General features: G+C 38.6%; 1 protein-coding gene across 3 annotated transcripts in view; it reads right to left on the bottom strand.

Moving 5' to 3' along the window:
- Window positions 1-10,707: 10,707 nt before the first annotated feature.
- SLC25A43 (solute carrier family 25 member 43) overlaps window positions 10,708-27,877 on the bottom strand; it is a 44,151-nt gene continuing 26,981 nt past the window's right edge. For 2 of the 3 annotated variants that reach the window (XM_081278334.1, XM_081278332.1), the window contains exons 4-5: window positions 12,642-12,776; window positions 10,708-11,930 (exon numbers count right to left, since the gene is read on the bottom strand). In XM_081278334.1, the coding sequence (XP_081134460.1) occupies window positions 11,730-11,930; window positions 12,642-12,776 (336 nt within the window). In that variant the 3' untranslated portion in view covers window positions 10,708-11,729. The remainder of the gene's footprint in view (window positions 11,931-12,641; window positions 12,777-27,877) is intronic. The other variant, XM_081278333.1, reaches the window with a different exon arrangement.

Below are 27,877 nucleotides of genomic sequence, written 5' to 3'. Positions count from 1 at the left end.
GTTGGCTGTGCCCAGAGAAAAGACCTCCAGACTCTTTGTAATTTTTAAAATTAAACTTTATTTTTAACTGATACATAAAAAGAAAAATACTACATATTAATGGGATACTATGTAATGTTTTGATACATGCATACATTGTATAACTTTTTTTGGGGGGGCGGGTATCAGGGATTGAACTCAGGGGCACTCCACCACTAAGCCACATCCCCAGCCCTATTTTGTATTTTATTTAGAAACAGGGTCTCACTGAGTTGCTTAGCACCTCACTTTTTGCTGAGGCTGACTTTGAAGTTGCAATCCTCCTGCCTCAGCCTCCCAAGATGCTGGGATTACAGGCAATCGCCACTGCACCTGGCTACATCGCGTAACATTTATAGAGTTAAATACATCTGAAAACTTCATAATTTTTTTTCTTTTTTTCTGTTACTAGGGATTGAACTCTGGGGTGTTTTTACCACTGAGCTACATCTCTACCTTTTTTTAAATTTTATTTTGACACAGAGTCTCACTAAGTTGTGAAAGGTGGCTTCAAATTTGTAATCCTCCTGCCTCAAACTCCTGAGTAGCTGGTACTACAGATATGTACCACTGCACCTGGCCATTTACCTTTTCTTTATAACGAAAGCTTTCAAAATCTTTTCTTCTAGTTTTTTGAAATGTACATTGTTACCTATAGTCACCCTACAGTGGAGTTTCTTATATATTCTGAATATCAACCTCTTGTCAGATGTATCTTTGCACAATTTTTTGCAACATTATTGTAAGTCTGAAAGTTGAAACAAACAAACTAAGAGAGCTCAGCGGAATAGAAAATAATATTGATGATAAGAATAATGTTGTTTATATATAGCTGACCAATTCATTAAAATCTCATTTCTCTAGTGAGACATGGTAGGGACTGTGTTAGTAACTATTTTGTTTCTTGGAGCTATATAGAATACAAGACAAATAAAAAAAAAGAATAAGAAGAACTAAAGCTAAGGCAGTGCCTAGTAATTCTCATGAAAAAAAAAAACAAGGAAGAGGCTCAGAAGCAAGACAAGGGCCTTAGATATACATGTACCAACACCCAGAATATGGGTAATAAAGTGAATGTAAAATTTTAATACAAGCAGGAAAACACAATTTTAAAGGTATTGTTCAGTTTCCATAGAATGGGACTTATGGCTGACATCTGGAAAAGGAAGAATAAATCTGGTTCAGAGAGATTCCATGTAGGAGGAGAGGAGAGCAATAATTTATTAAGAAGGTATAGTCAGGGCTGGGGATATAGCTCAGTTGGTAGAGTGCTTGCCTCACATGCACAAGGCCCTGGGTTCAATCCCTAGCAACACACACACACACACACACACACACACACACATACACGCACAAGAAGGAATAGCTAGTAATTCATTGGCTAGAGGGTAAATGTGTTCATCAAGAATGAAAAGGAGAAATGAAAGTGATTTTAGTTGTGAAGGTATATAAGAGGTACTGCTTAGGTAGATAAAAAAGATATGAAGAATTTATAAAACTGTGATAGAATCAAGAAATTATCACAAACATGGACCATCTGAATATCTGCTGGAAGTTTCATTTTTTTGTTTGTTTGTTTTTTGTTTTGGTGGTGTTGGGTATTGAACCCAGGGCCTTGTGCATGCAAGACAAGCACTTTACCAACTGAGCTATACCCCCAGCCCAGTTTCATTATTCTGATGGCAGCACATCTGGCAAGTTTGTGACTCTCTTCCTGATAATTCCAGTTTGCACACAAATGAGAAATAATGAATACATTGCTAAGTTGGGCTTAAAACAACCAATAAGAAAGATCTGGTTAGCAAAGTGAAAGTGACAGGAATCTTGGGGAAAGTGACCATGCCATCTGGATCTGTTAAGCAAAAGAATTGGTCACATAGGTTAATTGGCGTGTGTGTGTGTGTGTGTGTGTGTGTGTGTGTGTGTGTGTGTAGAGCTCAGAGAAAAAGTAAGTGTGATATCCTGTTCAGATACCAAAAAGGAAAATTCAAGAGGGAGGGGGATCCAAAAACAAAATATAGATCTGCACAATTTAGTGAAATTCCAGTGAGAAATTAAACAGGCGAGATATCTAATAAACTACAGGATCCATATAGATTATTCTCTGATGAGCTCACATTTTATAAGTACATGTAAAGATGACAAAAGGAGGACTAGGCTTCCTAGTACAAAGACCAGAGTATCACAAATCTCCAGGAACTGAATCATAAGGACAAAAGTCCAGAATATACCCAGGCTCATAAAATGGGAAGAACTGCAATAAAGTGTTCTAATGCTATATTTAGTGCAAGACATTTAAGGATAAAGAAGTAGAACTTAATTGTAGTGTGTGTGATAAAGAACTGGGGGGGGGAGGGATCTTGTCTGTGAATTGGTAATGCCCCAAAGGGCTGAATGTTGGGTGGACAGCTCAGGGGGACTAAATGGTAGAAGCTTCATGAAGGTAGATTTCAGCTTGACAAGATTACTTTCTAAAATATGAGGTAGTTCAAGGTCAAATATGTTGCTGTGTGATGTGGTGCACTTCCCATTCTTGGAAATGCTAAAATTTGAGGTAGACTAGCCACTTAATATGGACACTGTGGAGGGGATTGCTGTGTTGGTTGGGAAGGGAGGTCTACAGGCCTTCCAGTTCTATGATTATATGGCTCTATAGTTTTTTTTTGATGGGGAGGGTGGGTGGGTACTGGGGATTGAACTCAGGGGCACTTGACCACTGAGCCACATCCCCAGCCCTGTTTTGAATTTTTTTTCTGAATCTGCTACATTTTATCAAAGAAGTATTTTGCATTTGCAGAGGCACTGAAAAGTTATTGAACCAGTAAGCAATATAAAGGTTACTGCATTCTTTGGAAGAATTGTATTATGTATGTTCTTTTTTAAACTTTAAATTTATTTATTTATTTCTAATTTGTTATACATGACAGCAGAATATATTTCAATTCATAGTACCCATACAGAGCTAGATCCATAATTTTTTTTTTAAAAAGTATGCATTTGTAAATTAAAAGTGAATAGTTGTTTTCTAATGATTTACTCAGGCTTTTCTTAAAATGCTGCCATTTGAGACTATAACAATTTCACCCAGTAAAATATCTTGATATTTAACTGATAGGTCTAAAAAATCCTTTCAGAATTAAATCCAGATCTCAGATGTTGCGGTTGAAGCACCTGCCTGCCTTTTTGTTTTCCTTCCTTATTCATAGTAAAAAGAAAAAGCAAAAGAAACAAATGCAATAACCTCTTCTTTGTCTTCCTAAAAATGTAAGCTGATTTTCAGAAGGCAGTTAGTAGTACATCCTTTTTCTTTTTTTAAACTTTTTATTCTAAATTGTTATATATGACAGCAGAATGCATTACAATTCGCCTATTTTGTATTTTATTTAGAGACAGGGTCTCACTAAATTGCTTAGTGCCTTGCTTTTGCAGAGACTGGCTTTGAATTCATGATCCTCCTGCCTCAGCCTTCGAGCCACTTGGGATTACAGGCCACTGCGCCTTAGGGAGGCCCTAAGCAACTTAGTGGGACCCTGTCTCAAAATATAAATATATTATAAGATTGAATGGGTTCAAACATCTGGGTCCCAGCATATGGGGCAAAATGAGAAAAGTTATCCCAGTGGTTAAGAGGGTAGACTCTGGAGCCAAACTGCTTGAATTCAAATTTGGGCTCTGCCATGTTCCTAGCTGTCAGGCCTTGAGCTATGTTGCTTTTCCTCTTTAAACTTCAGTTTTTTTCAGGTATTAAACAAAAATGATAATAGTATCTACACCTCAAAGGACTGTTCGAACAAGTAACAATAATAAGCAATAATGTATATATAGAACAGAGCCTGATACACAGTATGCATTCAATACATGTTTGATTTTATTACTATTAAGAAAAGTGCTACCTTACTTATGTTTGACCATCTCTAAATTTTAGTGAACAGTTCACTCAACCCTGCTTAAGTAGGGTGGTAACCCAGTTCTTCTGTAGCCCAAAGGTACTTTGGCAACCCTATCAGAGGCCAAAGGATTTGAATTTCTATGAGGTGCTCAGAAAAAGTACTCTCATTTCTTTCAGACCTGGCTTATGCTTCCAGTGTGGAAGATTAATTAATAGTGTAATTACTGGGGAAAAATCCATGTATATAATTTGTGGATCATTCTTTTTGTGTCTAGTCTCTCACTGCTTCAGCTTCTGGAATGTTCCTGCCATGCCCACTTTTTATCACATCAACTGTTACTCAAGAACCTAATGGCTCCCTTTTGCTTACTGGATCAAACCTAAACTCCTCAGCATAGTCTTGGAAGCACATTTTTCTTTTACCCTCAGTGCTTAGAGGGACTTTATTTCTGGCAGGCTTAGAAAGCATTTACAGATTTCAGCCCTGGGGTAAATGCTTAGAAGAAACAAAATAAATCTTACTGAGGTATAATTGTCATGCAAGTAGCTGGGGCCCTGGTGCATGCATATAATCCCAGTGGCTGAGGCAGGAGGACTGCAAGTTCAAAGCCAGCCTCAGAAACTTAGGGAGGCCCTAAGCAACTTAGTTGGACCCTATCTCAAAATAAAAAATTAAAAAGGGCTGGAGATGTGACTCAGTGGTTAAGCACCCTTGAGTTCAATCCCCAAAACTGCCCTTCCAAATAATTATCATGCAAAAGAATTGTACATATTTGAAGTATACACTTTGATAATGTTTTTACATATGTGTATACCTGCAAAATTATCATAGCAGTGAATATAGTGAACCTGTCCATCAACCCCTTCAAACTGAACATGCCCCTTGGTAATCCCTCTACCCCAACACAACCATCATTCAGCTTTCTGTCATTCTAGATTAGTTTGCATTTTCTAGAATTTCATACAAATGGAATCATACGGTTTCATTTTATATTAATCATACAGTTTTTGTGGTCTCACTTCTCTTGATGTATTATTATTATTATTTTAAAATTCATCTATGACATTGTATGTATTAACAGTTCTTTCCTTTTGCTAAGCAGTATTGCATTGTAGGGATATACCACATTTTATCTGTTCATCAGTTGATGGACATTGGGTTATTTCTACTTTTTGCCTATCATGAGTGATGCTGCTATAAACATTCATATGTAAGTTTTTGTGTGAACATAGATTTTCATTTCTGGGCTACAAACCTAAGAGTGGAATTGCTAGGTCATATGGTAACTCTATATTAAACCAGTTGAGGAACTTTCCATTTTTTCCAGAGTGATTGTATCATTTTACATTCCCAACTGCAGGGTACAATTGTTCTATTTCTTCCACATCTTGAGGGCTTTCTTTAGCTGCTATCCCCTCCATGTCATTTCTTATTTCTTTCTTTGAGTTTCTTCCCATCTACTCCTTTGATGGTCTCATTCAGTCCCTCCAGTTTAAATGCCATCTATCTGCTGATGACACCCAAATTTCTATCTCCAACCATCACTTTTACCTGAACTACAGACTTCTCCTATTTTGAAATAATTATCAACAATGTTCTGGCATATTAGTTTCCTATTACTTCTTTTTTTTTTTTAAGAGAGAGTGAGAGAGGAGAGTGAGAGAGAGAATTTAAATATTTTTTTTTAGTTCTCGGCGGACACAACATCTTTGTTGGTATGTGGTGCTGAGGATTGAACCCGGGCCGCACGCATGCCAGGCGAGCGCGCTACCGCTTGAGCCACATCCCCAGCCCCTCCTATTACTTCTTTAACAAAATTATCACTAACTCCATGGCTTAAACAACACAGATTTGCTATTTTATCATTTTGTAAGTCATAAGTCTGACATGGGTCTCACTGGGTCAGAATCAAGGTTTTGGCTGGGCTGTGTTCCTTTTCTTTCTGGAAGATCCACATGAAAATCCATTTCCTACCTCATTCGGCTTATTGACTGGATTCAGTTCTTTGTGGTCATGGGACTGAAGTCCTCCTTTCCCTACTGGCTGCCAGCTGAGGTTCATTCTCATCTTCTAGAGTCCTTCTCCATTCTTTGGTTCCCAGGTACCTTTGTCTTCAAGGCCAGCAGTGAGTTGAGTCCTGGTCATGCCTCATTTCTCTCATCTTTACTGCATCTCTGACCCACTCTTCTACACCACTTTTAAGGACTCCTGTGATTAGACTGGGCCCATATTAACAATCCAGAATAATCTCTCTGTCTCAGTGTCTAAGTGTAATTTCCTCTGCCAGATCTCTCTCTCTCTTCTTTTTTTTTTTTTTTTTTTTTTTTTTTTGGTACCAGGGATTGAACTCAGGGGCACTCTACCACTGAGCCACATCCCCAGCCCTATTTTGTATTTTATTTAGAGACAGGGGCTCACTGAGTTGCTTAGTGCCTCACTATTGCTGAGGCTGGTTTTGAACTTAGGATCTTCCTGCCTCAGCTTCCCGGTCTTGGTCTCTGGGATTACAAGTGTGCATCATCATGCCTGACTTCTTGATTTCTATGTGTCCTGGGCATTTTGAATTTTACATGTCCAACATACAACATTTAATTCTTTCCCCATCAAAACTCTGCCCCCTAGTCTTTCCCACATCAGCAAATGGCAATATCATCTACCTTGCTAGCTCAAATAAAAACCTAAAACCTGGGCTGGGGCTGTAGCTCAGTGGCAAAGCACTTGCCTAGCATGTGTGAGGCATTGGGTTCCATCCTCAGCTCCACATAAAAATAAATAAATAAATAAAATAAAAGCATTCTGTCCATCTACAACTACAAAAAAATTTTAAAATAGAGCCCAAAACCTAGGGGCTATGTTTAATTCTTTCCTTTTACTCCCTACATTCAATTGTTCAGCAAATCCTGCTGAGTCCAATTCCAAAATATGTCTACCTTTATTGACACCATTGTACTTCAAGCCTTCATTTCTTGCTTGGACTTCTGAAATCACCTCTTTTTTTTTTTTAGAGAGAGAGTGAGAGAGAGAGAGAATTTTAATATTTATTTTTTAGTTATTGGCGGACACAACATCTTTGTTTGTATGTGGTGCTGAGAATCGAACCCGGGCCGCACGCATGCCAGGCGATCGCGCTACCGCTTGAACCACATCCCCAGCCCTGAAATCACCTCTTAATTGGTTTTCCCACTTCCAGACTTGCTTGCTTCCACTCCATTCTCTACATAGCAACCAGAATGATCTTTAAAAAATGAAAGTCATATTGCTTTTCTGCTTAAACACCTTCAATACTTCCCACTGTATTTAGGATAAAATCAAACTTCTATCTCTGGCCTATGTGGCCACATAAGATCTGGCTCTTAGGATCTGGAGCTGTCGCTCAGGGCTAGAGCATGTGCCTAGCTTGGGCAAAGTCCTGAATTCAATCCCCAGTGCCATAAACAAATGAAACAGATCTGGTTCTCTAATTCAACCTCATCTCACAGTACTTTCCCACTTGCTCACTGCACTCTGGCTACACTCCCCAAACCTTTTCCCACAACCAGATTTTTATACCTGTTCTTCCCTCTGCCAAAAGTTTCTTCTTATTTCTTTCTATGGTTTCTTATTTCTTTTCCTTTGGATTTTATCTCAAATGTTTCCCTCGGAGTGGGCTTCGTTGACTCCTTGATTTAAACCGGTTCCCTCTTTACCTCATAATCCTTTAATAAAGCACTGTTTATTACCCTCATAGTGTAACCAAAAGCTCGGTCCTTGTCCCTGATGCCAATTCAATAAGGAGGTCACAGGAAAAAACTTTTTTTGCTATACTAGCAAAGGAGAAACACTGGGAACTCCTGTCCCAGAGGCTGTGATTCTGCCCATCCGGGAAAATGGAGGGCTTTTAAAGGAGCTATTCAAAAGCCACATTCCAGGTGTGCTCTGCAAGGGGGGTCCTAGGGCGCCCTCCTGGTGTGTTAGTAACAATTACTTGTTAATTTGGGAGATAAACACTTCCTAGATTCTCTGCCTGACAACTCCTCCCTATGGAGCACAGATAATTCAAGGTAATCTTATTCCCTGCCCTCAGGTTAGGAGGGGGAGAGGGAGAAAAGGAAAAGGAAAACATGTCCTTTTTAAAAATACACCTCAGCGGGCTGGGGATGTGGCTCAAGCGGTAGCGCGCTCGCCTGGCATGCGTGCGGTCCGGGTTCGATCCTCAGCACCACATACCAACAAAGATGTTGTGTCCACCGAGAACTAAAAAAATAAATATTAAAAATTCTCTCTCTCTCACTCTCTCTCCTCTCTCACTCTCTCTCCTCTCTCACTCTCTCTTTAAAAAAAAAAAATACACCTCAGAACTATATTCAAAAGATCAAATGGACCACTGTTACAATAGCATAGCATTACAATGTATAATTACCTAACTTATCTATTAGCTTACGTGTTTATTGACTGCACCCCATGAGTGTAAAGCTCATGGGGGCAAGAACCTTATGTGTCTTTCATACCATTATGTCCATACTACCTAGCAGTTACTGCATGCATGAAATGTCTTCTCACTCTATCCCAAACACTCCTTCCTTGCTATGACATTGCTTACACCCAGCCTTCAAGCTGCAGTGGCTTTCTATTCTTGACCAATTAGTATTTCAGGGCTTAGTTCAAGACTCAATACCTCCAACAGCCCTCGTTCTTTATTAGCCCATCCCCCTGTAATGATCCCTTTAATAATTTATTCAGTTAGTATATATTGAGCTCCTTGGCAGTCTTGCCAACAGTTGAAACTACATCATCAAGCCTTTTCTTGTATTTGCTTTATAATCATGGTCATGTCATGCATGTATGTATGTTTTATTTCTGAAGACTGTAAGTTACTCCTGGGTCAATATTTCATCACACCTCTTTATAATCCTCATGAAGTACTTAATCTTGTGTGGTGCACACTGGAAATGATAAAATAGAGCAGGAAGACAGAACACTTCCTCATACCTTTGAGAGCTACATCCCCAGTCCTTTTTTTATTTTTTGACAGGGTCTTGCTAAGTTGCTGAGGCTAGCCTTGAACTTGTGATCCTCCTGACTCAGTCTCCTGAATTACTGGGAATGCAAGCATGCAGTCACCAAAGAGTTGTTAGGGGGTAGGGCTGGGGTTGTACCTCAGAGGTGGAGTGCTTGTCTAGCATGTGCCTTGCCTAGCATGTGTGAGGCACTGGGTTTGATCCTCAGCATCACATAAAAATAAATAGATAAATAAATAAATAGAAAGGTATTGTGTCCATCTACAACTCAAAAAAAAAAAAATTAAGAAAAGAGCTGTTCGGAAATGAGAAAAACGAGGCACATTCTTTTTCCTCATTTTAATTTATTGAAAAAAAATCAAAACTGCAGTTTAGGAAACATTTCTGTGATAAGTAGCAAGAGTTTAGCTATTTTATAGTTGTAGAAGAATATATAGCAGGGCCTGGGGCTCTAGCTCAGTAGTAAGAGTGCTTGCCAAATTTGATCCTCAGCACCACATAAAAATAAATAAAATAAGGGAAAGGCATGCTGTTTATCTACAACTACAAAAACAAAGGCATCTATAGTGTAATGACAGATTCGTGGGACCCCAATAGACCTCCAGGAGCTGAATCCGATGCAATCACAAAAGAGACTTTATTGCAAGCTTAAGCCTGGACTCACAACCCTGATGCAGCGGTCCCAGGGAGTGAGTCCTGGTCCTTTGTTCAGTGAGATTTTATAGGCTTTGGAGGGATACTTTATGTGTCACAACATCACACAGCAAATCATTCCATACCTCCGGAAAGTCAAACAACAATCTTAACATTGATTAGCACATTCACTGGTGGGAACAAGTTGGGTAGGGGTGATTGGTTAGTACAAGAGGGGGATTGTTTGAACTGATTGGTTTAGGCCACGAGGGGTGTACGTGCTAAACTACATGGTTTCCCAACATGTTATCAACCACCATAAACTACTGGGGGATCATCTGGCATCCCAGGCATTTTCCATCTCATGCTGATTGGTGGTTGCTAGGGGGTTGCTATGGGTCCTCACCTAGCCTAACTGAGTCAGGGACACCTGGTGCTGCAGATCTCTCCTGTTATTTGCAGACAAACAACTCAGCAGGGTGAGTATGTGCTTAGGAGTGCTCTGTGGGTTTTTCCCAGGACAAGGGTCATGCCCCCTTCCTTAGGATAGGTCTTGAGGTAGAAGCTGGTTTCTCAAAAATGGAGTCACATCAGTTTCTCAATAGCAGATATACTATCAAGTATATAACCTGAGGTTAGGATTTTAGATTTTGTACAAAACTGTTTTTGAGGCTTTTAGAGCTTTTTGAAAGGTTGTTTGCTTCAAGGGAAAGAAAGAATGACAAATATGAACTAGGAATTTGCCACCCTCCAAACTCTTTAATAGATTGGGCTACCGATAAAATTTGCATGTGTGTTAACCACCATTCCTTGTAAAACTGTTAAGGTCTAATCTATACTGTAGTGTGTGCTCTCAGAAGTTAGCAAAGGTTATGAATTCAGGAACAACTGGTATGGGTTCAGGTGAAATGAATAAAACTAGGCCAGCAGTTTGTGTGCTCTAGCAGTTGGAAAATGAGTTATTTTCATGTATCTATATAGGACAACATTCTAAGAGTTTAATATTTTAATATAAGTTCAAGGCCAGCCTCAGCAACTTAACAAAATATTATTTAAGTGTTTAACCATAGTTTTAAAACTCTGATTAGTAACAAATGACCAATACAACATTTTTTTTCCTTTGGAAAATAAATTTAATAGCAAAAATACTTTTAACATACTGAAAAACCTTAGTGTGTATCTGAGAGAATGTGTGCATGAATTAACAACTTAATGTTAGATATTAATGTATTTTAAATGAATAGATAGGCACTATTTGAAAAGGTATAGTTATATGAATTTTACATGAAATCTTCAATGTGGAACAATCATGCAATTTGACTTTTAAAAATTCAGTACAGATTATTAGCCTAAAGTACTTTTATTCTGTTACTTTTTTAGGGGGATATGTGTCAAATGTTCCTTTTGATTCTTCCTAGGCAACTAGGACATCTTGTGAGAATAACATGATTAAATAATTTATTTTCAGGATAGGCTTGCAAAACAAGTGAAAAAGGCAGAGAATTCAGGCCATTTGAACTGTACGTGATTTTAGTCAGAAGATCTGTGGGGCATAATTTTGCAGTCATGGTAAAAACTGCCTTCCTGAAGCACAGATTCTAAGCCTAGGATGCTTCATATTTCAATAGAGGTTGGTTCTACTATGGTGTGGTTAACTTTTAAAAGTTAAATGTTTTCATTTGGTTTCTGTTAAGGTCTAATCTATATTATAGTGTGTGCTCTCAGAAGTTAGCAAAAGTTATGAATTCAAGAACAACTGGTATGGATTCAGGTGAAATGACCAAAACTAGGCCAGCAGTTTGTGTGAGCTTTGCATCAACTGTGAGTAACCCTGTGGCTGAGTTTGTGACATAGATTCTACTTGATCATTTCATCTCCTTGTTACTTGAGCTGTCGTGGCAATGCCCTTTTGTGTTGTGTTTCTATTCAGAAGGTAAATTGCACATTTTGTCACTGCTATGTGTTGGTTATAAAATCTGGTAGGAGGCTGTCAAGGCATAGTAGTGTTGAGAAACTTCATGGCACAGGTGTTCACAGGGACTCTAAGGACGTATGTGGTCAAATTGTGTAATTTCCAAAAATGGCAACCAGAAATACCCTCTTATTACTCTTCAAGTGGACAATTATGAGACTACATTTATCTCCAATTTCAACATGTGTTCAGCTAGTGCGCTTCTAGTTCCATTCAGTTCTACAGTGTTGGTTTTTTAGACTCTAGTTTTCCAGTTTTGAGGAACTTCCTTAATTCCCTTAATTCTTGGGGCTTCAAACTCTGGTCCACTCCTGGGGTCAGTTTATTGCTCAAAGGAGACACAATGTAACCATTTTGATAAAGACAGATTCTCTTGCAGAACTCAAAAGTGCTAAACATAACTCCAAAATATGGAACTACCTGTTAAAACAGAAAATGAAAATTGTGTTAAACTCTTCAAATATCAATGTATCTGCATCAAGATAAATCAGGACAAATTGACAATAGCTGTGGGCAATACAACATGGTAATTGTTTTTGAAATTGGGGAGAGGGCAGAAAGAAGGCTGGCACAGTATGGATGGGGGGAGAGGGATGACAGCAATTGAAGGGCATGCTCTGAGCAAGCAGTGGGCCTGGATTAATACGCATGTAGACACCTGACACTGTCTGTCAATATATATGCTGGCCTTGATTGGAATCATTTATATATCAGCTAGTGCAAAGTTAATTCAGAGTTCTTAACCTTAACTTCTGGATCATGGAGTTCTTTGGGAATATGATACACACATGCGCGCGCGCGCACACACACACACACACACACACACACAAAACACAGTTTTGCAGACAATTTTAGGATGAGGTTAGGTTCCCCTAAGTGGTCCATGAACCTCAATATTAGGAACCTGTAGACTAAATGCTCTTCTCATCTAGGGTGGGAGAGAAGATGATCCACCACTGCACAGGGTCTCCTTTCTTCAGGGTTGACAACCAGCCTGCATCTATAGGCCTTATGCTACCATCAGTGCTAGTTGGTGTGTTTCCATGTATACTATATAGGTGGGGAAGGTGACAAAAAAAGGGGGTAGAACTGGAAGAGGCAGAGAGGCAATGGACTGGTCACCCTTCTCACCTTCAATAAGTTGGCTGTCAATCCATTCCAGAGCCCCAGTACCCCTTGGGCCTTCACTATCTGCCGGAAACAGTCCACTGCTCCTGAGAAATGAACATCTACACCTCCATAGTAGGGAAGATAGGGGCTCTGAGCCTGGCAAGAAATAGAAGGTGGGATGAAATTATTTAAATGCCAGGAAATAAATGTCCTAGTCAAAGAAGCCAGGGTCTCTGGACTCTGGATGTATGCTCCTGGCCAAGATGATGGCAAAGAATGGCTGCCACAGGGACTTGTTCCATAGACTTAGAATGAATATTAACATGGAATAAAACCATGATGCTCTGTTCATATGCTTATGGTTTATTTCACTTGGAAGGAAGCCAGCATTTGGGACAAAATTGATTTTATGCTTACATTCCCTCCCAGCCTATGCCCTCTGGAAATGATAACATTTTTAGGGAGGATGGGGTGTACTAGGGATTGAACTCAGAGGCACTCGGCCATTGAGCCACATTCTCAGCCCTATTTTGTGTTTCACTTAGAGACAGGGTCTTACTGAGTTGCTTAGTGCCTCACTTTTGCTGAGGCTGGCTTTGAACTCAAGATCCTCCTGCCTCAGCCTCCCAAGCTGCTGGGATTACAGGCATGTGCCACTGCACCCAGCTTGGACATGATAGCATTTTAGAGTTTATTTTTCCGGTTTTGAAGAACTTCTTTAATTTTCATTAATTCTTGGGCCTTCAAACTCTGGTTCAACCCTGGGTTCAATTTATAGCTCAGAGGAGACAAAATGTAACCATTTTGATAAAGGCAGATTCTCCTATAGACTCAAAGGTGCTAAACATAACTCAAAATATGGAAGTAGATGTTAAAACAGAAAATGAAAATTATGTTAAACTCTTAAAATATCAATGCATCTGTAATGAAGACAGATCAGGGTAAACTGACACTTAACCTTTTTAGTGCCTTCTTGAAACTTTGTCATAACTAACCTGTCTCCTGGGAAGCTATAAAGTGGGGGCTGCTTACTTATTTCCCTATATCACAGTTGTCACAAGGTGGGGAACAGAGTGATAGTGTGATTGTGGTGTTTTTGTAGCTCCCTGTTGCTGTTCGTAGACCCTTACTCCTTCATTCTCATGCCAAAGTGTTCATCTGGGGCTCATGTTTCTTAACTGCATTTGTTGTCCTGCTATCATCTACTGACCTCCTGGCTACTTTTCCACATTCACTGAAGACTGTATGACACCTGATGGCTCACCCTCACCTAGCCTCACCATCAACTTAGATAACTTTCTAAAAAATTTTTAATTTGTTATATATGACAACAGAATGCATTACAATTCATATTACACATATAGAGCACAATTTTTGTATTTCTGGTTGAACACAAAGTAGAGTCACATCCTTTGTGTCTTCATACATGTACTTAGGTAATGATGACTATCGCATTCCACCGTCTTTCCTACCCCTATACCCCTTGCCTTCCCCTCCCTCCCCTTTTCTCCTTTGCCCTATCTGGAGTTCATTTAATCCTCCCCCCAACACACAGCGTATTATGGATTGCCATTCTTAAATCAGAGAAATCATTTGGCATTGGTTTTTTGGGATTGGCTAACTTCACTTAGCATTATCTTCTCCAACGTCATCCATTTACCTGCAAATGCCATGATTTTATTCTCTTTTATTGCTGAGTAATGTTCCATTGTGTATATATGCCACATTTTTTTATCCATTCATCTATTGAAGGGCATCTAGGTTGGTTTCACAGTTTAGCTACTGTGAACTGTGCTGCTATAAACATTTATGTGGCTGTGTCCCTATACTATGCTGTTTTTAAGTCCTTTGGATATAGGCCAAGGAGTGGGATAGCTGGATCAAGTGGTGGTTCCATTTCCAGTTTTTCAAGGATTCTCCATACTACTTTTCATTTTGGCTGCACCAATTTGCAGTCCCACCAGCAATGTATAAGTGTGCCTTTTCCCCCCACATCCTTGCCAACACTTATTGTTGTTTGTATTCTTAATAGCTGCCATTCTGATTGGAATGAGATGAAATCTTAAAGAACTTTGTTTTGATTTGCATTTCTCTAATTGCTAGAGATGTTGAACACTTTTTCACATATTTGTTGAGTGATTGTATATCTTCTTCTGAGAGGTGTCTGTTCAGTTCCTTGGCCCATTTATTGATTGAGTTATTAGGCTTTTTGGTGTTAAGATTTTTGAGTTCTTTATATATTCTAGAGATTAGTGCTCTATGTGACGTGTGTGTGGTAAGAATTTGTTCCCAATTAGTCGGCTCTCTATTCACCTCACTGATTGTTTCTTTTCCTGACAAGAAGATTTTTAGTTTGAATCCATCCCATTTATTGATTCTTTTTTTTTAGAGAGAGTGAGAGAGGAGAGAGAGAGAGAGAGAGAGAGAGAGAGAGAGAATTTTTAATATTTATTTTTTAGTTCTCGGCGGACACATCTTTGTTGGTATGTAGTGCTGAGGATCGAACCCGGGTCGCGCTACCTCTTGAGCCACATCCCCAGCCCCCCCATTTATTGATTCTTGATATTAATTCTTATGCTATAGGAGTCTTATTAAGGAAGTTGGGGCCTAATCCGACAGGATGGAGATTTGGGCCTACTTTCTCTTCTAAAAGACTCGGTGTCTCTGGTTTAATTCCTAGGACCTTGATCCATGTTGAGTTTTGTGCATGGTGAGAGATAGGGGTTTAATTTCATTTTGATGCATATGGATTTCTAATTTTCCCAGCACCATTTGTTGAAAGGCTATCTTTTCTCCAATGTACATTTTTGATACCTTTGTCAAATATAACTATAATTATGAGGGTTAGTCTCTGTGTCCTCTATTCTGTACAATTGTCTACATGTCTATTTTGGTGTCAACACCATGCTGTTTTTGTTAATATTGCTCTGTAGTATAGTTTAACTTCTGGTATAGTGATGCCACCTGCTTCACTCTTCTTGCTAAGGATTGCTTTAGCTATTCTGGGCCTCTTATTTTTCCAGATGAATTTCATGAGTATTTTTTTTCTGTTTCTATGAGGAATGTCATTGGGATTTTGATTGGAATTGCATTAAATCTGTATAGTGCTATTGGTAGTATGATCATTTTGACAACATTAATTCTGCCTATCCAAGAACAAGGGAGATCTTTTCATCTTCTAAGGTCTTCTTTAATTTCTTTCTTTAGTGTTCTGTTGTTTTCATTGTAGAGGTCTTTCACCTCTTTCAATAAGTTGACTCCCAAGTATTTTATTTTATTTTAAAAATACTTATTTATTTATTTATTTTAGTTTTAGGTAGACACAATATCTTTATTTTACATTTATGTGGTGCTGAGAATCAAACCCAGTACCTCACGCATGCTAGGCGAGTGCACTACCTGCATCAGCTATGGCTTTAAACACCATCTACAGGGACATGACTCCCAACTCATTATTTTCAGCACTGATTTCTGCCCCTGAGCTCCAAAACCAAGCACTCAACTGCCTACTGGACCTCTCCACCTGGACAGCACTCAAAGCCTTGACACACCAAGAACTATTATTGGCTGTCTTCTTCCTGGGGTCAACTTTATTCTTTCTTATTTCTTTTCTTTCTTTTTTTGTTTCTTTCTGGTGGTGTTTAGAGATGGATCCCAGATCCTTGTGCATATTAAGCAAAGCAAGCACTTGGCATTGAGATACACCCCCACATCCTTTTGTAATTCTTATTTCAGTAAATAGCCTCACCATTCAACCGGCTGCCCTGAGGCAGAAACCTGAGAGTCCTTTATTTCATTCACTCTTACTGTCCTCTCCAGTCAATCATTAAATCCTACCATTTTTATCTTCTAAATCTAGTATTTTTCAGATCCATCTCTTCCTCTACATCCTCACACCTTCCTTAGTTCATGCTACCTACACCTCATGCACACATTACTATGATCCACTCTTAACACTGTAGCCAGAATGTGCTTCTATCATTTCAATTTGGATCACTGACTCCATCCCTGACTTTCTACCACCTAAAGGATGCAACTCAAGCTTCTTAGAATGACATACAAAGTCCTTAAGGACAACTTTTCCAGTATTAAAAGCATTCTTCACCACAACCATACTAATTGTGTTCCTTAGCTCTTTTTTTTTGTGCACTCCCATTCTCTCCTCTGAAGGCTTTGTTATTACAATATTTATTGAAGGGCTGGGGGCACGGCTCAGAAGCAAAGCACTTGCATAGCTTGCAGGAGGCCCTAGGTTCCATCCCCAGCACAATAACAAAATAGGGCTGGGGATGTGGCTCAGTGGTCTAGTGCCCTGGAGTTCAATCCCTTGTATGCCATACCCAAAATGTCACTGGTATTTTGATGGGAATTGTATTGATTCTGTAGATCACTTTTGGCCATATGGCCATTTAAGGATATTAATTCTGCCTATCTATGAACACAGGAGCTCTTTCCATCTTCTAGTGTTTTCTTCAAATTACTTTTTTGAACATTTTGCTTGTAGAGGTTTTTCACCTCCTTGGTTAGATTTATTCCTAGGTATTTTATTTTTTTGAAGCTGTTGTGAATGGAATTATTTTCCTGATTTCTCAATGGGTTCATTATTGGTACATAGAAAAATTATTGATTTTTTCCTTTAATTGGTTCTTTTTATTTACACACGAGTATTCATTTTGGTATAATTATAAAGTATGGAATATAATTTGTTCTAACTCAGTCCCCTGTATTTCCCTTTTCCCTCCTCTCCTTCCTCCCCTGTACCTGAGAAACTGATGTGACTCCATTTTTGAGAAACCAGCTTCTACCTCAAGGCCTATCCTAAGGAAGGGGGCATGACCCTTGTCCTGGGAAAAACCCACAGAGCACTCCTAAGCACATACTCACCCTGCTGAGTTGTTTGTCTGCAAATAACAGGAGAGATCTGCAGCACCAGGTGTCCCTGACTCAGTTAGGCTAGGTGAGGACCCATAGCAACCCCCAAGCAACCACCAATCAGCATGAGATGGAAAATACCTGGGATGCCAGATGATCCCCCCAGTAGTTTATGGTGGTTGATAACATGTTGGGAAACCATGTAGTTTAGCACGTACACCCCTCGTGGCCTAAACCAATCAGTTCAAAGGAACCCCCCTCTTGTACTAACTAATCACCCCTACCCAACTTGTTCCCACCAGTGAATGTGCTAATCAATGTTAAGATTGTTGTTTGACTTTCCGGAGGTATGGAATGATTTGCTGTGTGATGTTGTGACACATAAAGTATCCCTCCAAAGCCTATAAAATCTCACTGAACAAAGGACTGGGACTCACTCCCTGGGACCGCTACATCAGAAACGGTTGTGAGTCCAGGCTTGAGCTTGCAATAAAGACTCTCTTGTGTGATTGCATCGGATTCGGCTCCTGGAGGTCTATTGGGGTCCCACGAATCTGGCATAACATACCTTTCCCTCTACTGATCTTTCTGCTATATACTTATTTTTTTTAATATTTATTTTTTAGTTTTCGGCGGACACAACATCTTTGTATGTGGTGCTGAGGATCGAACCCGGGCCTTACGCATGCCAGGCGAGCGCGCTACCACTTGAGCCACATCCCCAGCCCCTATACTTATGTTTTTAAATTAGTGTCTTGTGCACTTAACTTTCTTATATACATATATGAATATGCCACAGTGAATCTCACCATCACATACATCCATAAGCTATTGATTTTTATGTTGATTTTGTATCCTACTACTTTGTTGAATTTATTCATCAGAAGTCTTTGGGTAAGGCCTTTGGGATCTTCTAAGGATAGGATCATATCATCTGCAGGGAAATTTGACATTTTCCCTTACTATTTGCTTCCCTTTTATTTCTTCCTTTTGCCTAATTTCTCTGGCTAAAATTTCAAGTATTATATTGAATAGGGGTGGTAAAAATAGACATCCTTGTCATATTCCTGATTTTATAGTAAATTCTTTCCAGTTTTTTTTCCATTCAATATGATGCTGGCTTGTTTATTAAGTTGAGGCAAGTTCCTTCTATCCCTAGTTTCTTCAGCATTTTTAATCATGATGAGATTTTGTCAAAGGGTTTTTCTGCATCTATTGAGATGACCATGTGATTTTTTTTACCTTGATTCTATTTATGTGATATATTACATTTATTGATTTTGCAAATGTTAAAACATCCTTGCATCCTGGGATGAAATTTACTGGATCATGATGTAAGATCTTTTTAATATGTTGTTGAATTCAATTTGTAAGTATTTTATTAAGGATTTGTGCATATATGTTGTCAAGGATATTGCTCTGTAATTTTCTTTAGTTGATGTGTCCTTGTCTGGTTTGTGTATCAGGGTGATACTGGCTTTGTGGAATCCGTTTAGAAGTGTTCCTTGCCTTTTATTTCATGGAATAACTTGAGGAACATTGATGTTAGATATCCTTTAAAGATGGTAAAATTCAACTGAGAATCCATCTGGTCTTGGGTCTTCTTTGTTTCCTCATTTTTTTTTTTTTTGTGGTGCTGGAGATTGAACCCAGGACCTTGTGCATGCGAGGTAAGCACCCTACCAACTAAGCCATATCCCCAGCTCTGAGCCCTTCTTTGTTGGAAGGCTTTTCATTACTGCTTCAATCTCATTGCTTATTATCGGTATATTTAGGTTTTTTATATCGTGTTGGTAGGTCATATGTGTTTAAAGATCTTTTACAATTAAATATCCTTTTTCTTAAAAATTTTGTTTTAGTTGTAGTTGGACACAATATCTTTATTTTATTTATTTTATTTTTATATGGTTCTGAGGCTGGAACCTAGTGCCTCATGCATGCTAGGCAAGCGCTCTACCTCTAAGCCACTACCTCAGCCCCAATTAAATATTCTTTGTGAGTACACAATACAAAATCCAAAAGTTGCCATAAGTGTACATTAAAAACTAAGACTCCCCACCCTTTGTTCCTTAGCCACCCAGTTCTTCCCAGAGACAACATTGTTGTTACCGGTTTCTTATCTGTATCTTTCCAAACTTAGTCCATGCAAAGATCTGCATAAACATGCACATTTATGCTCTTTTGGGGGACAGTAATCAGCAGCATACTACATATACATTTATGCACCTGTTTTTTTAACCTAAAACTGTATCTTGGAGATGACATCATATCAGTCCAGATGGATCTCTCACATATTTTTTTAACTTGGTTATATACCTTTATTTATTTATTTATATGTGGTGCTGAGAATCGAACGCAATGCCTCACACATGCCAGGCAAGTGCTGTACCACTGAGCCCCAGCCGTCTCTCATATTTTTAAAAAATATTTATTTTTTTAGTTGTAGTTGGACACAATAGCTTTGTTTTATTTATTTATTTTTATGTGGTACTGAGGATCAAACCCAGGGCCTCGCATGCACTAGGTGAGTGCTTTACTGTTGAGCCACAACCCCAGCCTGCTCCCACATATTTTTAAATTGTGACATAGTAATCCCTAATATAATACCCTGTTTCTTTACTCCCATTTGTGGACATTTAGATTATTTCCAATCTTTTATTATTACTAAACATGCTGTAAGAAATATGCTTGTAATATACATCATTTCCCACATATGCAGATATATCTACAGAATAAATTCTTCTAAGTAGGATTACTTTGATCAAAGGGTATATGTGTTTTACACCTTTATACATATTGTTTAAGCTTGGCATGGTAGCTCATACTTGTAATCCCAGAAACTTGGGAGGCTGAGGTAGGAGGATGGCAGTTCCAGACCAGCCTGGGCAACTGAGTGAGACTCTGTCTCAAGATGAAAAATCAAAAGGAGTAGGAATATGGCTCAGTGGTAAAGCACCTCTGAGTTCAATCCCCAGAACCAAAAACTAAGTTAATAAATTATTAATTAAATTATTTCAGTATTCATGGAAAGAATGGTAACCAAAATGTTACCTCTGTTGGAAGGCCTTTATGAAGTTTATCACAGAAATGTTCAAGTGATTTGAAGTATTTGTTCTTCATTTTCATCTCCTATAAGTTTGTTTCTTCCTTCCTTCTATATATATTAAGCACATACTATGTGCCAGGCATGTTAGTAGGCTTTAGGGATAAAACCATGGACAAGACAGAAGCTCATCACCGCCCTCATGGTATTTGTAGTTAGAGGTGGGGCAACGGGGGTAGGAGGACACATGAAAGGAATAATTGTACAATAGATCATTACAAACTGTGTTAAGTGTCCTGACGAAGAAATACAGGGTGACCAAAAGTGTTCAAGAGGCCCTGACTTAGTCTGGGGATCTGAGACTACTTTCCAGAGGAAGGGCTATTTATTCTGATCAATAAAACTGATTAGCTGCTGGGTGTGGTGGTGCATGCCTGTAATCCCAGTGGCTAGGGAAGCCAAGGCAGGAAGATCGAATATTCAAAGCCAACCTCAGCAAAAGTGAGGTGCTAAGCAACTCAGTGAGACCCTGTCTCTAAATAAAATACAAAATAGGGCTAGAGATGTGCATCAGTGGTTGAATTCAATCCCCCATACCCCAAAACAAAATATAAAAACAAAAACAAGACAGATTAGCAAGGCAGAGGAAATGGCAGAGCTGAAGTCTTAGAGGCAGGAAGGAACATGGAATCAGACCAACAGTAAAGAGTATGAGCTGAAAGGGTCTTCAAGATAATTTCATTTTAATCTCCTCTCTTGAAAAATGAGGCTACAAAGGTTTAAAGTGGTAAAAGACTTGGCCAAGGTTACACAAACAGTGGCAGAGCCAGGCCTGGCTCCCTTAATTTTTTTTCAGATGATATCATCCTGCGGAATCCAGTATTCTCCTGAGAGCTATGGATCTGAACTAGACAGCTACATTTTATTAGCCTGGATAGTTGCCTGGGTTTGTATAGAAGGAGGAATTAAGTACAGGTCCTTGTGACAAGCAGCCTGATGTGCTGTTTCTTTTTACTAGCAAGATACGGTTTGGGCAAATGGAGATCTAGCATTCCAGTCTAGCAGGTTGGTTTGGTCTTTAGCATACTAGTCTCTTCTCCAAGTTTAGCTAATTATAATAATGACATTAATAAGAGTGTTTACTTATTTAGTGCTTGCTATATGTCAAATACAGTTCTAAAGACTTTGCATGTATTAAATAATTTAATATGGACAACAATCTGACAATGTAGGTGTTATTATTACCCCACTTTACAGATAAGGAAATTAGGGCTCAGAAAGGCCAAGGTATTTGCTAAAGGCCCCATAGCTAGTGAGTCACTCCAGGATGTCTAGCTTTCCCCAAGCACTCTTAGTGAGTTTAGCAGGCCGATGGTCTGAGCCCTGAGCTGCATGTGCTGTGGAAGGCCCACACCAATGGGTGTCAACTTGGATACATATCAGAATCACCTGGAGAGCTTGTAAAAATGCTAATGTCCAAGACTCACCCTAATTCAGTTATATGGCAATCACTAGGGGGTGGATCCCAGCCATTGATGATTTATAAAACTTCAGCCCTGGTTAGACTTAATATGAACCTAAGGGTTGAAAAGCACTTGCCTAGTGCGTGTGAGGCACTGGGTTTGATCCTCAGCACCATATAAAAATAAATAAATAAAATAAAGGCATAAAAAATACAGCAACATTAAAAAACTGTTTTAAAAAAAGAAAAGCACTTGTATTTAGCCTAATCATCCCTTCATCCTTTGGGGGTGACCAGTAATACATGCTTGCCTTTATGTTCTGGATACCCACTTAATATGACACTTGTAGAGGCACTTATTCATACCATGCCAAAAGCTCCAGTCTTCGAATAAAGAATCCATTCAACAAGGCATGATGGCATACATCTGTAATCCCAGCAACTTGGGAGGCAGGAGAATTGGGAGTTCAAAGCCAGCCACAGCAACTTAGTGATATACTTAGCAACTCAGCAAGACCCTGTCTCTAAATAAAACATTTTTAAAAAGAGCTGAGATGTGGCTCAGTAGTTGAGCACCCCTGGGTTCAATCCTCAGTACCACAAAAAAGCGGGGCGGGGAGCACAAGGTAGGGAGAGAAACCCAACTCAAAGCTAGAAAACAATTCTAAGGGCCTGGGGGTATAGTTCAGGGATAGAATGCTTACCTAGCGTGTGCAAAACCCTGGGTTCTATTCCCAGCACTGCAAAAACAATAACAAAAAGGACAAAAGGAAGAAAAAGAAAGCAATTATAAAATAATTGAAGAAATGTGACCACTAACTGGATATAATAATGATATTAAGGAGTTATAATTTTTTTTTTTTGGTACCACACATTGAACCCAGGGGTGCTTAAACACTGAGCCATATATTCAGCCCTTTTTAAATATTTTATTTTTAGACAGGGTTTTAAGTGAGGCTTATATTTTATTTAGGGCTTTGCTCAGTTGCTAAGGCTGGCTTTGAACTCGCAATCCACCTGCCTCAGCCTCCCAAGCCACTGGGAAGGAATTATAAATTTGTAGGTGTGATAATGGTAATCTATACAGAATGTACATATATATATATATATATATATATATATATATATATATAATATATAGATAGGTAGGTAGATAGATATATTCCCTCTAAGGAGCCATTATAACTTAAAGAAACACAACTACATATACACAGTCAAATTGAAATGCTATCTGTGGGAGTAGAGATGAAAACAAATTGGCCATGCATTGCTAATTGCTAAAGCTAGGCATTGGGACTTTGTATTCATTTCATTAGCCTACTTTTGTATATGTTTGAATTTTCCACAGTAAAAACTCTTCAAAACAGAGAGAGAGAGGTAAAGTTTAAGAAAAGGGAAAGAAGGCAGGAGATATAAGCAGAAAGGAAGGAGAAAGGGAATGAGCAGTTTCAAGTGCAGAATCAGAAAAAATTTTTAAATGACATAGTCTATAGTACAGGTTGGGTGACTAGTATTTTGCCCATCTGAAAAAAGTATTCATACTGTTCAGGAGATGTGTGAAAAGTGTGCATGGATATAAGGTTTCTGGGGTATGAATATGTATTGGGGTTCTCCAGAAAAACAGAACCCATGAGATATGTATGTACAGAAAAAGATTTAAAAAAAAAATTTTTTTAGTTGCTTATGGACCCTTATTTTATTTATTTGTATGTGGTGCTGTGAATCGAACCCAGTGCCTCACACATGCTAGGCAAGTGTAGAGATTTTTATTTTAAGGAATTGGCCCACATGATTGTAGGGAATGGAATGCTGGAAATCTCCTGGATGGACCGACAGGCTGGAGACCCAGGGAAGACTTATTTTGTAGTTCAAGGCCAAAAGCAGTTGGCTGGCTGAATACCTTCTTCCTGAAGGGACTTTAGGCTTTTTTCTTTTAAGTCATTCAACTGATTGGATAAGGCCCACTCACATTATGGAGGATCATTTGTTTTATTCTAAGTCTACTGATTTAAATGTTACTCACCTAAATAAAAAAACACCTTCACAGCAATATTATCCAGACTGGTGTTTAACCAAATATCTGGGCACTATGTCCTAACAAGTTGACACAGAAGATTAGTTGTTACAGGGTTGTAGTGGGAAGTGATGCTGGAAAAACATGAGGGGGCCATATTATGAAAGGTTTTGAATTCTGTTAAATTTTTCTTTAGAAAACTCCTTTGGAGCCAGGCATGATGGTGTGTGCCTGTAATCTCAGTGGCTCATGAAGCTGAGGCAGGAGGATCACAAGTTCAAAACCAGCCTCAGCAATTTATCAAGACCGTAAGCAACTCAGTGGACCCTGTCTCTAAATAAAAAACAAAATGGGGGGGCTGGAGTTGTGGCTCTGTGGTAGGGCATTTGCCTAGCTCATGTGAGGCACTGGGTTTGATCCTCAGCACCACATAAAAATCAATCAATAAATAAAGGTATTGTGTCTGTTTACAACTAAAAAATATTTTTTTAAATAAAGAATTTAGCCTTTATTTTATTTATTTATTTTTATGTGGTGCTGAGGATTGAACCCAGTGCCTCACCTGTGCTAGGCAAGTGCTCTACCACTGAGCCACAACCCCAGCCCCCCAAATTCAAAAAAAAAAATACAAAATAGGGCTGGGGATGTGGCTCAGTGGTTGAATGCCCTTGAGTTCAATCTGTGGTACCAAAAAAAAAAAAAAAACCAAAATAACAAACAAACAATAACAACAACAACAACAAAAACAAAGGAAAAAAAAAACCCGAAGAACTGACAAGATTGGAGTAAAATAGAGTTCTGATTCGTCATATTATATTATTACATGATATACTTTGATCAAATTGTGTTATGTGTTTGTACAAACATGGCATAATGAATCTCACTATTATGTATAATTGTAATGCACCCCAAAATTAATGTCTGTTTGCAGCATTGGTGAGAAAAGAACCAGGGAAGAAGATAAGCATGAAAACAGGAACAAACTACAAACTTTCTTTTTATTTTTAATTTTTTGTATATGTGTATGTGTGCTGGGGATTGAATTCAGGAGCACTCTACTACTAAATTACATTTACAGGCCTTTTTATTTTTTATTTTGAGACAGGGTCTAAGTTGCCTAGGCTGACCTTGAACTTTCATCCTCCTTCAGGCTCCTGATTTGGTGGAATTGTAGTAGTGCAACACTGTGCCCAGATCCCTAACTTCCTTTTTAGGTGTCATAAAGTGCAGGATTCTTTTTGATGCATTTTATGAGAAAATAGAGACTTCATGTTAAGATATTAGCTTTAAATATATAAACCTCATTAAGATTTATTGAAAGTTATGCATTAAAGAGGATATAATTCATTAGTTTTTAAAATCACCTAATGAACTTTTAATAAATGAAATTTAAATAATTAAATTTTATTTTTAGCAGCATAAAATCATGAAGTAGGCATTTGAGGATGTTTTATTATAAAAATCTCTGATATATGTAACAAATATATACTCTTCCCTAAAAACAATAAAAAAAGAGTTCTGATTGGGACAAAAAGTGTTGGAGATATTTATTAGACTTCTGAATGCAGGTGTCAAGAAGATAGTTGCATGATCCTGTGGCTCAGAGAGATAGGAACAGCAGGGTAGAAATCTGGAAATCATGAGGCAGAGAATAGAAAGCAGGCCAGTGCAGTGTAAATGTTTGTTCATGAACAAAAGAATGATAAAGTTGCAAAGATGGGCAGAGCACATCATGTAAGGCCTAGTAGCCTACAAGCAGAGTGCTAAAGCCAGCTCCTGCTGGCTCAAGGGAGCTAATACTTAACTTCAGGAAATTTGGGAGCTGGTTGACCTAACATTCAGTACTCTGAAATCAGCCATGGTAGAAATATTTATGCTTCAACTCAAGAGATTTTATTCCCCCTAAGAGACCCAGTTGGTAAACATTTACCACCATGTTGCCACTATAGCTTGAAGGTAATAAGAAATATAGTTGGGTATAAGTCATTAAAATATTTGAAGCAGATGAGTCAAAGGATCTGATTTTTTAAATCATCACAGAGAATGGTCTAGAGAGTTGGAAGGCAAGGAGACCACTAAGGAAGTTGAAGTGGTGGCCCAAGTGAACAAGGATGTTAGCTTGGAAGTGGAGAGGGAGTGAAATAAAGACATTTAGAGGAGTGTTAAAGTCTTATCCTGAATATAGATGGCCCTGGATTTATCACAAATTGATTATAATTGACCCATTATATAATTCATGTAGGGGCTGGGGCTATAGCTCAGTGGTAGAGTGCTTGCCTAGCACATGTGAGGCCCTGGGTTCAATCCTCAGCACTACATACAAATGAATAAATAGAATAAAGGTATTTAAAAATAAATAATTCATGTAGCTTAGCATCTTTTAGTTGTGGTGGTGGGGTAATAGGTTACAAAATAATTACTTTGCCTCAAGAGTTGGACCTTTTGCAGTTCTTACCAGAAACTAGCAGAAGACAAATATTATTTCCTGGGAAGTCAGGTTACTTTTCTACACAAACATCATTTCCTCTTTTCAGTATTTCAGTCACATGGTAGCAGGAGGGACTTGAAGTCTTGTGATTCTTTCTAAGGGAAAAAGAGGCTTAATATCTATTTGACAATAGCTCTCTACTGATAGAAGATGATAGAATGGAGGCCAAATCTGAACAGTGTTAAGGGAAACACTGTATGACATTTACCAAAGACCCCTGACCATTTTAGCTACTGAAACTCCAGACCAGGAGACTCAACTTGTCCATTTCATGTTCTAGTTCTCATAATCTGGCATGTGATTGGTTGTTATTGTACCTTAAAGGGAAGGCCAAATTCAGAATTGTCACCCTTCACCTTGATGGAAAGCTCTGTATTTTTAAAGTATAGAATGTTGATCCTTTAAGCTAGATTAATGAGGAAAGATATGATAGTCATTTAATAGAAGACAAAGAACTGGGAAATCTCATTAACTTGCATGCCACTAACCTAAAAATTTTAATAACCCAGGGCATTTTAAGCAAGTGAATCATATAAACAGCACAATTACCAGAATATTAAACTCTCCCAAAAGAAACTGCTTATAAAGCCTACTGAAATACCTATTTAATATTAGTAATGGCTAATTATCATTGAACACTCATAATGTTACTGGAACTCTTCTTCATTGTCTCATTTAATTTGCACATTTGAAATGAGGACAGTGAAGCTCAGAGATATTAAGGAACTTACTTAAGATCAAATAGCTAGGGCTGGGGCTGTGGCTCAGCGGTAATACACTTGCCTGGCATGTGTGAGGCACTGGGTTCGATTCTCAGCACCACATATAAATAAATAAAATAAAGGTCTATCAACAACTAAAGAAAAAAAAAGATCAAATAGCTAATGAGTGGAATGGAAGAGACAGTGGTTCAAACAGGTCTGTGTGATGCTAAAGCCCACAGGTAGAAGGCTGGTGCTCTACTTAGGCTTCCACAAACCACTCAACTACCTATGAAAGTAGTAGCCTGAAAAGTTTCTCCACTAGGTTACTCTTCATTAATCTAGTTCTAGTCATAAATAATAAAATAGAACATTTTCCCAAATTTTTATAATTTATACTCACTCCCCTTTACACATATGCACTAGTTGGAATTAGTGTTAGTTTACTGTCTGGTTTATTGAATGTCCTTATAGTGGGGGCTCATGAGCTAATGTTTAACTTAGGCAAGATGATGGCTGTCATTGCTGGGACTATGCAGCAACAGGAGCTGGGGTGGGGTGTCCTACAAGGGCACGAGATAGGTAGCTGTCAGGTGTAGCACAAGTTGTGGTTTTAAGCCTTAGAGCCTGGAAGCCAAGGTCAGAGAGCCACTGGAAGTAGGATTCTATAAAGCAGA

Source organism: Spermophilus citellus (assembly GCF_964194105.1).
Source record: "Spermophilus citellus genome assembly, chromosome: X".
NCBI lineage: Eukaryota > Metazoa > Chordata > Mammalia > Rodentia > Sciuridae > Spermophilus > Spermophilus citellus.
The sequence above is the reverse complement of the archived record's forward strand: the minus strand, read 5'-3'. Positions and strand labels throughout refer to the sequence as shown.